At 41.5% G+C, this 13,440-nt stretch overlaps 1 protein-coding gene across 1 annotated transcript in view; it reads left to right on the forward strand.

The window, feature by feature from the left end:
- The window catches only part of ABCC6 (ATP binding cassette subfamily C member 6), a 95,772-nt gene that overhangs the window by 52,165 nt on the left and 30,167 nt on the right, over positions 1–13,440 (forward strand). Inside the window, 2 exon segments of the mRNA XM_021086559.1 lie at positions 1,071–1,191; positions 3,099–3,306. Of these exon segments, the coding sequence (XP_020942218.1) occupies positions 1,071–1,191; positions 3,099–3,306 (329 nt within the window).

Raw genomic sequence — 13,440 nt, forward strand, 5'->3', positions numbered from 1 at the left:
GATTCTTGTTGTGTAGGGCCACATTTTTCCAAAATGGTAGCCTCCAGTGGAGGCAATTATTCCCTGGGATCTCCACCTCCGGTTTCCTGCCCCCACAGTAAATCACAGCTGACCCCTTCTTTCCAAGGTAGGTCTGGCCCAGATTCTTTTGGATTCCCTGCTTTTCCCTGGGACCCAGTGCATGTGGAACCTTATGTGTGCCCTCCAAGAGTAGAGTCTCTGTTTTCCCCATTCCTGTGGAGTTCTTGTGCTCATGCCCTGCTGGTCTTCAATGCCAAATGCTCTAGGGATTCCTCTTCCCAATGCCAGATGCACAGCTGGGGAACCTGACTTGGAATTCAGAGCTCTCACTCCTGTGGGAGAGCCTCTCCTGTCCAGTTTGTGGGTCACCCACTCAATGAGTATAGGATTTGCTTACATCATGAAAGTACCCTCCTACAGTCTTTTTGTGGCTTCTTCTTAGTCTTTGGGTACAGGGTATATTTTTTGGTAGCTTCCAGTCTATTTTATCAATAGTTGTTCAGCAGTTAGTTGTGATTTTGGTGTTTGCATGAGAGGAGGTGAGTTCAAGTCCTTCTACTCCACCATCTTGTATCAAATCCACCAGAAATTCACATTTAAGGTTGTCAGACCACTGAGCAACAGATAAAGGGAACATTCAGAAAGTTGCCAGCATCTGAATTGTACAAAATTGACATCCTGCCAACCTAGACTGACAAACCTGAGAGTAAAAATCAGGAGCAAAATTGTTGCAGCAAAGCTTAGACCAAAATGAAAACTCTGAAAACTGTGTTCTAAAGTTGAGCAAAGAAGTTCATTCAGTGAGATGGCATTGGAAGGACAGGCTTGCTTGACTTCGGGGTAATAGATGACATCTTCTGGGCCCCACAAGCAGATGACAGGAGCATGGTACCTATTTGGTGCTCAGAATGTTAGTTGAATGAATGATTGAGTGCATGAGTGGAGGGTGTACCCCAGAGCCCAGTGGCTACCTGTGGCCATGAGGGTTGGGCACATACACCCCATGAAGAGAGAGACATTGATTTGTACTCATTTCCTCTAAATGACAGGTCCATGAAGTTAGTCCCTGAGAAGGACAGTGCTACTTCAGAGGCCCAGATGGGGGTTCCCCTAGATGACCCTGAGGGGACAGGACAGCCAAAAGAAGAAGACAACATGCCATATGGCAGGGTAATTACCCACTCCTCCCTCCCCCTCACATCCACTGCTACTGCTGCCCCTGGGGGCTCAAAACCTCCCAAGAGATACAGCATTGGGTGGGGGATGACTCACCATTGTTGAACACCTACTATGTGCCAAGTAAGATTCTATGTACTTGATACTTTTTAATGTTCACAACAACCCTAAAATTAGATGGTGGTAACTCCGTTTTAGGAATAAAGAAACTTAGCTCTTAAAGAGTTTAGAGGTTTGTCTTCTCATAACTATCAAATGACCAACTTGGGACTCAAACATAGGACAGTCTTTTTTGGGGGGAGGGCATGTGGAAGTTCCTAGGCCGGGGATCAAATCTGCACCACAACAGCAACACGGGCCACTTCAGTGACAATCCTGGATCTTAACCTGCTGCACCACAAGAGAACTCCAAACCTAGGACAGTCTGAATCTAATCTTGTACTATTTCTTCTCTCCCATGCTGCTTTGTCCACCCATCCACCCACCCACCTACCTATCTACTCATTCATTCATCCATTGACTTACGTTTCCATTCATTCACCCATCCGTCCACCTACCCATCTACTCACTCATCTGTCCATCTCCCCCAACCATCCAACTATTTACTCATGCAATAAGCCATGCATCCATCTACCTGTTCATCCATCCACCCACCTATCTACTCATTCATCCATCCATTCACTTACTTTCCATTCATTCACCCATCTGTCCACCTACCCATCTACTCACTCATTTGTCCATCCCACCCAACCAGCCATGCATCCATCTACCTGTTCATCCATCCATCCACTCGTCCATCCACCCAGCCTCCTACAGACCCACTCATTTATTCCTCCATCTACCCATTCACTCACCTCTTTGCCCAGCCACTCATCCTCCCACTCAAATATCCACCCAGAAGACATTTACAGAACCCCCACTATGTGCCAGACAAAGTTTCTGTCTTGGTAGAGATTCCATGCTAGTTGGCAGAGGGAAGACAGTAAGAAAACAATTAGGTTAATAATGAGCAAGGTGTTACCAGATAATGATAAATGCTATGAAGAAAATATTCTGGGAGGAGGGAGCAGGGTAGAGGCTCACAGGTGGAATTGTGCCTCCTATGTTTGAGGGACTTAAAGGAGGCATTGAGACTAGGGTGGATAGAGGGAAGAGAAAGAAAAAAATAAAGTGATAAGATAGGGACCAACTGTGGGCTAGAAGCCTGCTTGGATAGGATGCTCTAAGGAGTGAGTGACATTTGAACTGAGCCCTGAAGATTGCGAATGACCAGCCACAGAAAGAGCTGAGGAAATAGCCTTCAAAGCAGAGGGAATGGTAGGGGCAAAGCCTCTGAGGTGAGAAGGAGCTTAGGTGCCAGACAAAAGAAAGGGGTTTCATGAGATTGGCAGAAGGAAGGTCAGAGAATGTACAAGAATTTTGGAATTTCTTCTAAGAGCAAGAGAAAGTCAAGGGCAGCTTAATAACAGCAGGATGGGGTCAGGCAGATGTTTTCAAAAGTTCTCTCTGGTTGCAGCTGTGTGGAAAAGTTCAGATTTATAGGCACCATACCTTAAGCAAGTGACTTAACCTCTCTGTGCCTCCATTTCCTTATCCGTTAGGTGGGAATTATGATCAGGATGGAGAGACATGCCTGTCCCATAGTAGGTGTTCGATAAATCACCCCAAACCCAGAAAGTGCCATAGACTGTCCCCTTTAAGGCTCCCACTGGCCATCTGAGAGCCTTAGAGGAGGGGGATCCTGAGGCTGGGCGGGGCCTGTAGGGGAGGTGGTGTTCCAGGTGGAAGGTACGCAGGGTGGTTGCATCCGCACTGTTGGGGTGTTTGGGGAGCCCCACCTGGCCTTTCTTCCCTCCTCCTGGGGTGTCTGTCTGCCTCCATCTCTCCTATGTGTGCTACAGGTGAAGGCTACCATGTACCTGACCTACCTGCGAGCCGTGGGCACCCCCCTCTGCCTCTATACACTGTTCCTCTTCCTCTGCCAGCAAGTGGCCTCCTTCTGCCGTGGCTATTGGCTGAGCCTGTGGGCAGACGACCCTACCGTGGACGGACGGCAGACACAGGCAGCCCTGCGGGGCTGGGTCTTCGGGCTCCTGGGCTGCCTCCAAGGTACCCCCACTGGCCTTCCTCGCGCTCCATCTCCCAGCTCACCAAGGGTTTCTCAGGGCTCTTTGGGTCACCCTGTCCTCCCCTAGCATCTGTGCAAATGTCCTGGGTCCAAACACAGACCTGTATCCCTAAGGTGGGACTGGGGACATGGGGGGACAGGGTAGACTCTGAGTTGTATGGAACCCTCAGAGTCTCTCCAAGCTTCATCAGCCAATGCAGAATCTTGGCCCCCAGATGTTCAGGCAGCTGAGCACTTAGGTGGGGCAGCAGGTCAGCTGGACCCTGCCCCTCCCCCGAGCAGAAAACAGCTCCGCAATCTGACTGCTGGTGGCTTCCAGCACCCCCTCCACCCCCGCAATCCCATGCTGCTGCCGCTGCCCCACCCTCAGAGGAGACAGACCCCTGCACTACATCACCTCCCCTATTTTTTTTTTTAAATAGATGGGCTTTTTAGAGCAGTTTTAGTTTCCTAGTGAAATTGAGCAGAAGGTACAGAACTGTATACCGCCCACCCCTGCAGGTATATAACCTCCCTCGGTATCAACACCGCCACCAGAGCGTTACATTTGCTTCAGATGATGAACCTTCATCGACACATCCTAGTTCCAAAGCCCACGGTTTTCATCGGGGTTCACTCTGATTTTGTTTTTGTTTTTGTTTTTTTAGTTTTTTTTTTTGTCTTTTCAAGGGCCACACCTGCAGCATATGGAGGTTCCCAGGCTAGGGGTCAAATCGGAGCTGTAGCTGCCAGCCTACGCCACAGCCACATGGGATCTGAGCTGAGTCTGCAATCTACACCACAGCTCATGGCAACCTTTGATCCTTAACCCAGTGAGCAAGGTCAGGGATCAAACCTGTGTCCTCATGGATGCTAGTTGGGTTTGTTAACCCCCTGAGCCACCACAGGAACTCTGGAAGTTTATACTTTTTAACTGCCTTCATCCACTTCCTTCTCCCCCATACCTGTTTCTCTGATAACCACAAATCTAATCTGAGTTTTGACTGTTTTTTTTGTTGTTGTTGTTGTGATTCAATATTTCTCTGCATTTCAAAATGATCATCACAGTAAGTCCAATTAATGATCTGTCACCATACAAACACATTACATTATTTTTTGACTCTATTCCCCCTGCTATGTATTTCATACCTCTGACCCATGCAGCATGAAGATACTCTGCATGACACTGTGTTAATTTGTACCTCTTACTGCTCTCCCTCATTTTCTCCTTGCCTGCTCCCCTCTGGCAACCATGTGTTTTTTTCTCTGTATCTAAGACTCTGTTTCTGTTTAGGTATGCTTGTTCTCTCTCTCTTTTTTTTTTTTTTTTTTTGGTATTTGTTGTTTTTTTTCTAGATACTACATGTAAGGAAATTAGAGTATTTGTCTTTCTCTGACTTAGTTTCACTTAGCATAAGTTGCATCCATATTGCTGCATATGGCATCATTTCATTCTTTTTTATGGCTGAGTAGTATTCCATTGTGTATATGTACATCTTCTTAATCTGTTCATCTGTCGATGGACATTTAGGTTGTTTCCATGTCTTGGCTATTGTGAAGAGTGCTGCCATGAACATAGGGGGGAATGTATCTTTTTGATTATAGTTTGGTCCAGGCACATGCCCAGGAATGGGATTATTGTATCATATGGTAGTTCTATATTTAGTTTCTTGAGGGACCTCCATAGTGGTTATGCCAGCTTACATGCCCACCAGCAGTGCAGGAGGAATACCCATTTCTCTACACCCAGACCAGCATTTTTTATTTATAGACTGATTAATCATGGCCATTCTGACCAGTGTGAGGTGGTACCTCATTGTAGTTTTGATGTACATTTCTCTAATAATTAATGATGTTGAGCATTTTTTCATGTGCCTACTGCCCATCTGTGTGTTTTCTTTGGAGAAATGTCTGTTTAGGTCTTCTGCCTGTTTTTTGTCTGTGTTGTGTGTGGGTGTGTGTGTGTGTGTGCTTTTAGGACCACAGTTGCAGCAGTATGGAGATTCCCGGGCTAGGGGTCAAGTCAGAGCCGCAGCTGCCAACCTACGCCACAGCCACAACAATGCAGGATCTGAGCCTTGTCTGCGAACCACACCACAGCTCATGGCAATGCTGGATCCTTAACCCACTGAGTGAGGCCAGGGATCAAACCCATATCCTCATAGATCCTAGTTGAATTCATTTCTGCTGAGCCACAGTGGGAACTCCTGTTTGTTTTTTTGTTGAGTTTACATATTTTGGAGATTAGACCCTCATGAGTTGCATCATTTGCAAAGATTTTCTCCCATTTTGTGGGTTGTCTTTTTTTTTTCATGCTTTTATTTTATCCTCTTCTTTTTGGTTTTTGTCACTCTATTGTTTGTTTTTGATTTGTGGTTGCCCTGTTTTTCAAGTATCTGCTTGCTTTAGACTGATAGTCATGTAGGCTCAAACCCATTCTTTAAAAAAGAATCTATATTTTCTTATTCTCCTTCCCCACATTTTATGATTTTGTTTCCTGTTTCACATCTTCATGTTTATTCTTTTGCTGTTCCTTATGTTTATCATCACTTTCACAAGTAGGCTATTTTTTTTTTATTGGTATACTGGCTTATTTAATTACTTTCCTATTGTGATTTTTTTCATCCTTTATCTTCTTACTACTTTCCTATTTAGAGACCTTTAAATATTTCTTTTAGGATAGGTTTAGTATTCCTGTATTCTTTTAGTTTTTATTTGTCTGAAAAATTATTTACTTTTCTGTCTATTTTAAATGATAATCTTGCTGAGTAGAATATTCTAGGTTGCAAATTTGCCCCTTTTAGAACTTTGAGTATATCTTGGCCCTCCCTTCTTGCTTGTAGTGTTTTGGTAGAGAATTCAGCTGATAACTCTCATGGTGGTTCTCTTATAATTATTTTTCTCTTGCTGCCCTTAGGATCTTCTCCCTACTTTTAACATTTCCCATTTTTATTATAAGGTGGCTTAGTGTGGGTCTGTTTGGGTTCCACTTGTTTGGGGCCCTCTGTGCTTTCTGGATATCTTTTTCCTTCTTTGGAAAGTTTTCAGGCATGATCTCTTCAGATATATTTTCAATCCTCTTCTTTTTTTTCCTCCTTCTGGAATCCCTATTATGAGTAGATTGGCATGCCTTATATCATCCCATAGATTTCTCATATTGCTTTTGTTTTAAATTCAGCTTTCTGTCTGCTGTCATGATTGAATGATTTCCATTATTCTATCTTCCAAGTCATTCATTCATTCCTCTGCTTTATTCATTCTTCTGTTTAATGCTTTGAACTCAGTTTTTGTCTCTGCAAATGAATTGTCTGTGTTTTCTTGGCTCCTCCTTATACTTTGTAGTTTCTTTTTAAAGTAATCTGCATAACTATTGATATCTACTCTTTATTCCTTCAGTATTTGCTTTATTACTCAATGAATTTATTACATTTGTAGTTGTACAATGATCATCACAATCCAATTTTATAGGATTTCCATCCTACAACCCCAGGGCACCCCCCCACACCCCCCAAACTGTCTCCTCCGGAGGCCATAAGTTTTTCAATGTCTGTGAGTCAGTATCTGTTCTGCAAAGAAGTTCAGTCTTTTCCTTTTTTCAGATTCCACATGTCAGTGCAAGCATTTGATGTTGGTGTCTCATTGTATGGCTGACATCACTTAGCATAATAATTTCTAGGTCCATCCATGTTGCTAAAAATGCCGATATTTTGCTACTTTTAATGGCTGAGTAAATATTCCATTGTGTATATGTACCACATCTTCTTGATCCGATCCTCTGTCGATGGACATTTAGGTTGTTTCCATGTCTTGGCTATTGAAAAGAGTGCTGCAATGAACATCGGAGTACGTGTGTCTTTGCAAGTCATGTTTTTCTCTGGATAGATGCCGAGAAGTAGGATTGCTGGATCAAATGGTAGTTCTATTTTTAGTTTTCTGAGGAATCGCCATACTGTTTTCCACAGTGGTTGCACCAATTCACAGTCCCACCAACAGTGTACTAGGGTTCCTTTTTCTCCACACCCTCTCCAGCACTTACGGTTTGTAGACTTTTGGATGATGGCCATTCTGGCTGGTGTAAGGTGGCACCTCATCGTGGTTTTGATTTGCATTTCTCTAATAATGAGTCATGTTGAACATCTTTTCATGTGTTTTGTGGCCATCTGTATGTCTTCTTTAGAGAATTCTGTTTAGATCTTCTGTCCATTTTTTGATGGGGTTGTTTTGTTGGTATTGAGCTGCAGAAGATGTTTATAAATTTTGGAGATTAATCCCTTGTCAGTCGATTCATTTGCTAAGATTTTCTCCCATCCTGTGGGTTGTCTTTTCGTTTTGTTTAGGGTTTCCCTTGCTGTGCAGAAACTTTTAAGTTTGATTAGGTCCCATTTGTTTTTATTTTTATCGTCAGTACTCTAAGAGGTGGATCTTAGAAGATGTTGCTGTTGTTTATGTCAGAGTGTTTGGCCTATGTTTTCCTCTAAGAGTTTTATAGTGTCTGGTCTTATATCTAGGTCTTTAATCCGTTTTGAGTTTATTTTTGTGTATGGTGTTAGGGAGTGTTCTAATTTCATTCTTTTCCATGTGGCTGTCTGGTTTTCCCAGCACCACTTATGGAACAAGCTGTCTTTTCTCCTTTATATTTTCCTGTATATTCTTGCCTCCTTTTTGTCATAGATTAGTTGGCTGTAGGTGTGTGGGTTTAATTCTGGGCTTTCTATCCTGTTCAACTGATCTATATGTCTGTCTTTGTTCCAGTACCATATGGTTTTGATGATTGTTGCTTTGTGGTATAGTCTGAAGTCCAGGAGCCTGATTCCTCCAGCTCCATTTTTCTTTTTTGGGATGTCTTTGGCTATTCTGGGTCTTTCGTGCTTCCAAACAAACTTTAAAATATTTTGTTCAAGTTCTGTGAAGAATGTCCTTGGTAATTTGATAGGGATTGCATTGAATCTGTATATCACCTTAGGTAGTATAGTCATTTTGATAATACTAACTCTTCCAATCCAAGAGCATGGTATGTCTTTTCATCTGTTTGTGTCATCTTTCATTTCTTTCATCAGTGTCTTATAGTTTTCAGAGTACAGGTCTTTTGACTCTGTTGGTAGGCTTATTCCTAGGTATTTTATTCCTTTGGATGTGATGGTAAATGAGATTGCTTCCCTAAATTCTCTTTCTGATCTTTTATTGTTAGTGAATAGAAATGCCGTCGATTTCTGTGTATTAATTTTGTATCCTGCGACTTTACCAAATTCATGGATGAGTTCCAACAGTTTTCTGGTAGTCTTTAGGATTCTCTAGGTAGAGTATCTTGTCATCTGCAAATAGAGATAGTTTTACTTCTTCCCTGCCAATTTGAATTCCTTTAATCTCTTTTACTTCTCTGATTGCCATGGCTAGGACTTCCAAGACTATGTTGAAGAGTAGTGGCGAGAATGGTCATCCTTGTCTTGTTCCTGATCTCAGGGGGAATTCTTTGAGCTTTTCACCATTGAGAATGATGTTAGCTAGGGGTTTGTCACATATGGTCTTTATTATGTTGAGGGTAGGTTCCCTCTATGCCCACTTTCTGAAGGGTTTTTATTAGAAATGGGTGTTGGATTTTGTCAAAGGCTTTTTCTGCATCTATTGAGAGCATCATATGGTTTTTACTCTTCAGTTTGTTAATGTGGTGTATCACACTGATTGATTTGCAGATATTGAAGAGCCCTTGCATACCTGGGACAAATCCAACTTGATCATTATGTACAATCCTTTTAATGTATTGTTGGATGCGGTTTGCTAGTATTTTGTTGAGGATGTTTGCATCTATGTTAATCAGTGAAACATAGTAGCCTGTAGTTTTCTTTTTTTGTGGAATCTTTGTCTGGTTTTGGTATCAGGGTGATGGTGGCCTCATAAAATGAGTTTGGAAGTATCCCTTCCACTTCACTTCTTTGAAATAGTTTCAGAAGGAGAGATGTTAGCTCCTCTCTAAATGTTTGATAGAATTCGCCTGTGAAGTCATCTGGTCCTGGACTTTTGTTTGTTGGAAGACTTTTAATCACAGTTTCAATTTCAGTTCTTGTGATTGTTCCATTCATCTTTTCTATTTCATCTTGGAAGATTGTGCTTTTCTAAGAATTTGTCTGTTCCTTCTAGATTTTCCATTTTATTGGTGTATAGTTGCACGTAGTAGTCTCTTATGATCCTTTGTATTTCTGTGATGTCCGTTGTTACTGCTCCCTTTTCATTTCTAATTTTATTGATTTGAGTCCTCTTTTTTTCTGGATAAGTCTGGCTAAGGATGAAAGATGACACAAACAGATGGAAAGACATACCATGCTCTTGGATTGGAAGAGTTAGTATTATCAATTTTGTTTTTTTTTTTTTTCAAAGAACCAGCTTTTCGTTTCATTAATCCTTTCTATGGTTTTCTTCATTTCTATTTCATTGATTTCTGCTCTGATCTTTATGATTTCTTTCCTTCTGCTAACTTTAGGTCTTGTCGATTTTCTCTTGAGCTGCTTTAGATGTAAAATTAGCTTGTTTATTTCAGCTTTTTCTTGTTTCCGGAGGTGGGCTTGTATTGCTATAAACTTTCCTCTTAGAATGGCTTTTGCTGCATCCCATATGTTTTGGAGTATTGTATCTTTGTTGTCATTTGCTTCTAGGTATTTTTTAATTTCCTCTTTGATTTCCTCAGTGATCCATTGGTTATTTAGTAGCATGTCATTTAGTCTTCACGTGTTTGTGTTTTTTGCAGTTTTTTTCTTGTTGATTTCTAGTCATATAGAGTTGTGGTCGGAAAAGATGCTTGTTATGATTTCAATTTTCTTAAAGTTACCGAGGTTGGATTTGTAGCCCAGGATGTGATCAATCTTAGAGAATGTTCCATGTGCATTTGAGAAGAATGTGTATTCTCTTGCTTTTGGATGGAATGTCCTATAAATATCTGTTAAATCCACCTGGTTTAATGCATCATTCAGAGCCTGTGTTTCCTTATTGATTTTCTGTCTGGATGATCTGTCCATTGCTGTAAATGGGGTGTTAAAGTCCCCCACTATTATTGTGTTATTGTCAATTTGTTCTTTTAAGGTTGTTAGTAGTTACCTTATATATTGTGGTGAACGTATATTGGGTGCATAGATATTTAAAATTGTTATATCTTCTTCTTGGATTGATTCTTTGATCATTAGGTAGTGTCCCTTAAAATATTCTTCATTTTAAAGTCTATTTTGTCTGATAAGAGTATTGCTACTCCAGCTTTCTTTTGATTCCTGTTTACATGAAATATTTTCTTCCATCCTCTCACTTTCAATTTCTATGTATCCCTAGAAGTGATGTGGTTCTCTTGAAGACAGCATATATATGGATCTTGCTTTTGTATCCATTCAGCCAGTCTGTCTTTTGGTTGGGGCATTTAGTCCATTATTAACATTTAAGGTAATTATTGATATGTGTGTTCTTATTGCCATTTTATTAATTGCTTTGGTTTGTTTTTGATGCTCATTTTTCTTCTCTTGTTCTCTCCTCTTGCTGTTTGACGACTATCTTTAGTGTTGTATTTGTGTTGATTTTTCTTATTTGTTTGTGTATCAATTGTAAATTTTTGATTTGCAGTTATTCTGAAGTTTTGATGAGTCTATATATATGAGATTGTTTTAAGTTGTTGTTCTCTTAATTGCAAGTTCATATCCAGTGTCCTGAATTTGTAGCCACCTCTTCTCATGATTTCTGATTTTTGGTGGTATAGTTGTGCATGGATGATTTCGTATCTTTACTGTATATATACCTTTACTGGTGAGCCTTGTCATTTGTGGTATTTTTGTTTCCTGTTGCTATCTTTTCTTTTCTGCCTAGACAAGTTCCTTTAGTATTTGTTGTAAGGTTGGTTTAGTGTTGCTGAATTCTCTTAGCTTTTGCTTATCTGTGAAGCTTTTGATTTTTCCTTCAAATCTGAATGAGAGATGTGCTGGGTAGAATAATCTTGGTTTGAGGTTTTTTCCTTTCATTACATTAAGTATATCATGCCACTCCCTTCTTGCCTGCAGAGTTTCTGCTGAAAAATCTGCCAATAACCTTATCGGGGTTCCCTTGTATGTTATTTGTTTCTTTTCCCTAGCTCCTTTCAATGTTTTCTCTTTGTCTTTAATTTTGGTCAGTTTGAGTAATATGTGTCTCGGGGTATTCCTCCTTGGGTTAATTTTATATGGTACTCGTTGTGCTTCCTGGATTTGAGTGAATGGTTCCTTTCCCATGTTAGGAAAGTTTTCAGCTATTATCTCTTGGAATATGTTTTCTGTCTCCTTCTCTCTCTCTCCTCCTTCTGGCACCCCTATAATAGATGTTGGTGCATTTTACGTTGTCTCAGAGTTCTCTGAAACTCTCTTCATTTGTTTTTAATCCTTTTCCTCTTTTCTGTTCTGCATCCGTAATTTCTACTAATCTGTCCTCCACCTCACTTACTCGTTCTTCTGCCTCCTGTATTCTGCTGTTAGGTGCTTCTAGTGAATTTTTCATTTCAGTTATTGTATTTTGCATCTCTTCTCGTTTAGTTTTATATCTTGTATCTCTTTGGTCAGTGTTTCCTGTAAGTTATCCATCTTTGCCTCCAGTTTATTTCCAATGTCTTGCATCATCTTCAGCATCAACAGTCTAAAGTCTTTTTCCTGGAGGCTGAGAATCTCCTGATCACTTAGCTGATTTTTCTGGGGTTTTTTCTTTTTCCCTCATCTGAGTTACGGTTCTCTGTCTTTTCATTTTTATAGGTTTTCGGTGTGGTGATCTTTTTACAGATAATAGAGTTGTAGCTTCTCTTAGTTCTGGTGTCTGCCCCCCTTGTGGCTGAAGTTGGTACAGGGGCTTGCTGTAGGCTTCCTGATGGGAGAGACTGATGCCTGCCCACTGGTAGGTAGAGATGATTCTTATCCCTCTGGTTGGGGGGGGGCCTTTGTCTCTGGATGGGATTAGAGGCAGGGTGGCTGTGTGCCTGGGGTGTCTTTAGGCAGCCTGTTTACTGAGGGGTGGGGCTGTGATCCCACCTGGATTGTTGTTTGCCCTGGGGCTTCTTGGAATTGATGGGTGGGGCCAGATTTTCCCAAAATGGCCACCTCCAGAGAAAGGTACACTACTGAATATTCCTGAGAGCTTTGCTTCCAATGTCCTTCCCTCACCACAAGCCCCATTCACCCCTGTTTTCCCAGGATGTCCTCCAAGAACTGCAGTCAGGTTTGACCTAGATTCCTATGGAGACTTTGCTTTGCCCTTGGACTCAGTGCACGTGAATGTGTGTGTAAGCCTTTTAAGGATGGGGGTCTCCATTTCCCCCAGTCCCGTGGAGCTCCTGCACACAAGCCCCACTGGCCTTCAATGCCAGATGCTCCAGGGGCTCTTTGTCCCAGTGCCAGATCCCCACATATGGGAGTTTGATATGGGGCTCAGAACTCTCACTCTTGTATGTGAGTCTCTGTGAACCAGTTAGTTTCCAGTCTGTGCTTATATCACGTAATCACCCCTCCTACCTCTTGATGTGGCCTTCTCTTTGTCTTGTGGAGTAGGATATCTTTTTTAAGGTTTCCAGTCCATTTGGTTAAAGATTGCTCAGCCTTTAGTTGTGAATTTTTTTTTTTGGTTTTAGGAAAGAAGTTGAGCTCCAATCCTTTTAGTCTGCCATCTTAATCACATCCCTTCCTTTAGTGTTTTCATTACCTCCTTTTTGAACTTGATATCTGTTAAGACTGTAGAGGTCTGTTTCATTATTTTGCTCCTTCAGGGGAATTGTTCCATTATTTTAACTGGGAATGATTCCTATACTGCTTCTTTTTGCTTGTATTTTTCTCATTCTATGAGTTTAGGGAAAACCATTATCTACTATAATCTTGGAGGGATGTTCATATGTGGGAGCATCCCTGGGTAGCTTGTGAGGGCTTACTATTTTTTTTTTTTTTTGATGTGAGAGCTGCTTTTGGTTTGACTATTTGCTATCTCTTTCCTCAGTGTCTGCAGGCCCTTGATAGGGGATATGAAGATGAATTGACTGTTCATGCTTCCAGGGAGGTGGGGGCAATGGCCAGTGCTTGGTCTCTGGGTCCCAGCACCCATGAGGATTTGGGGACAGAAGACTGCTTCTGGTTGCAAAGCCCTGGGGAGTGGCAATGACC

Source organism: Sus scrofa, chromosome 3, assembly GCF_000003025.6.
Source record: "Sus scrofa isolate TJ Tabasco breed Duroc chromosome 3, Sscrofa11.1, whole genome shotgun sequence".
NCBI lineage: Eukaryota > Metazoa > Chordata > Mammalia > Artiodactyla > Suidae > Sus > Sus scrofa.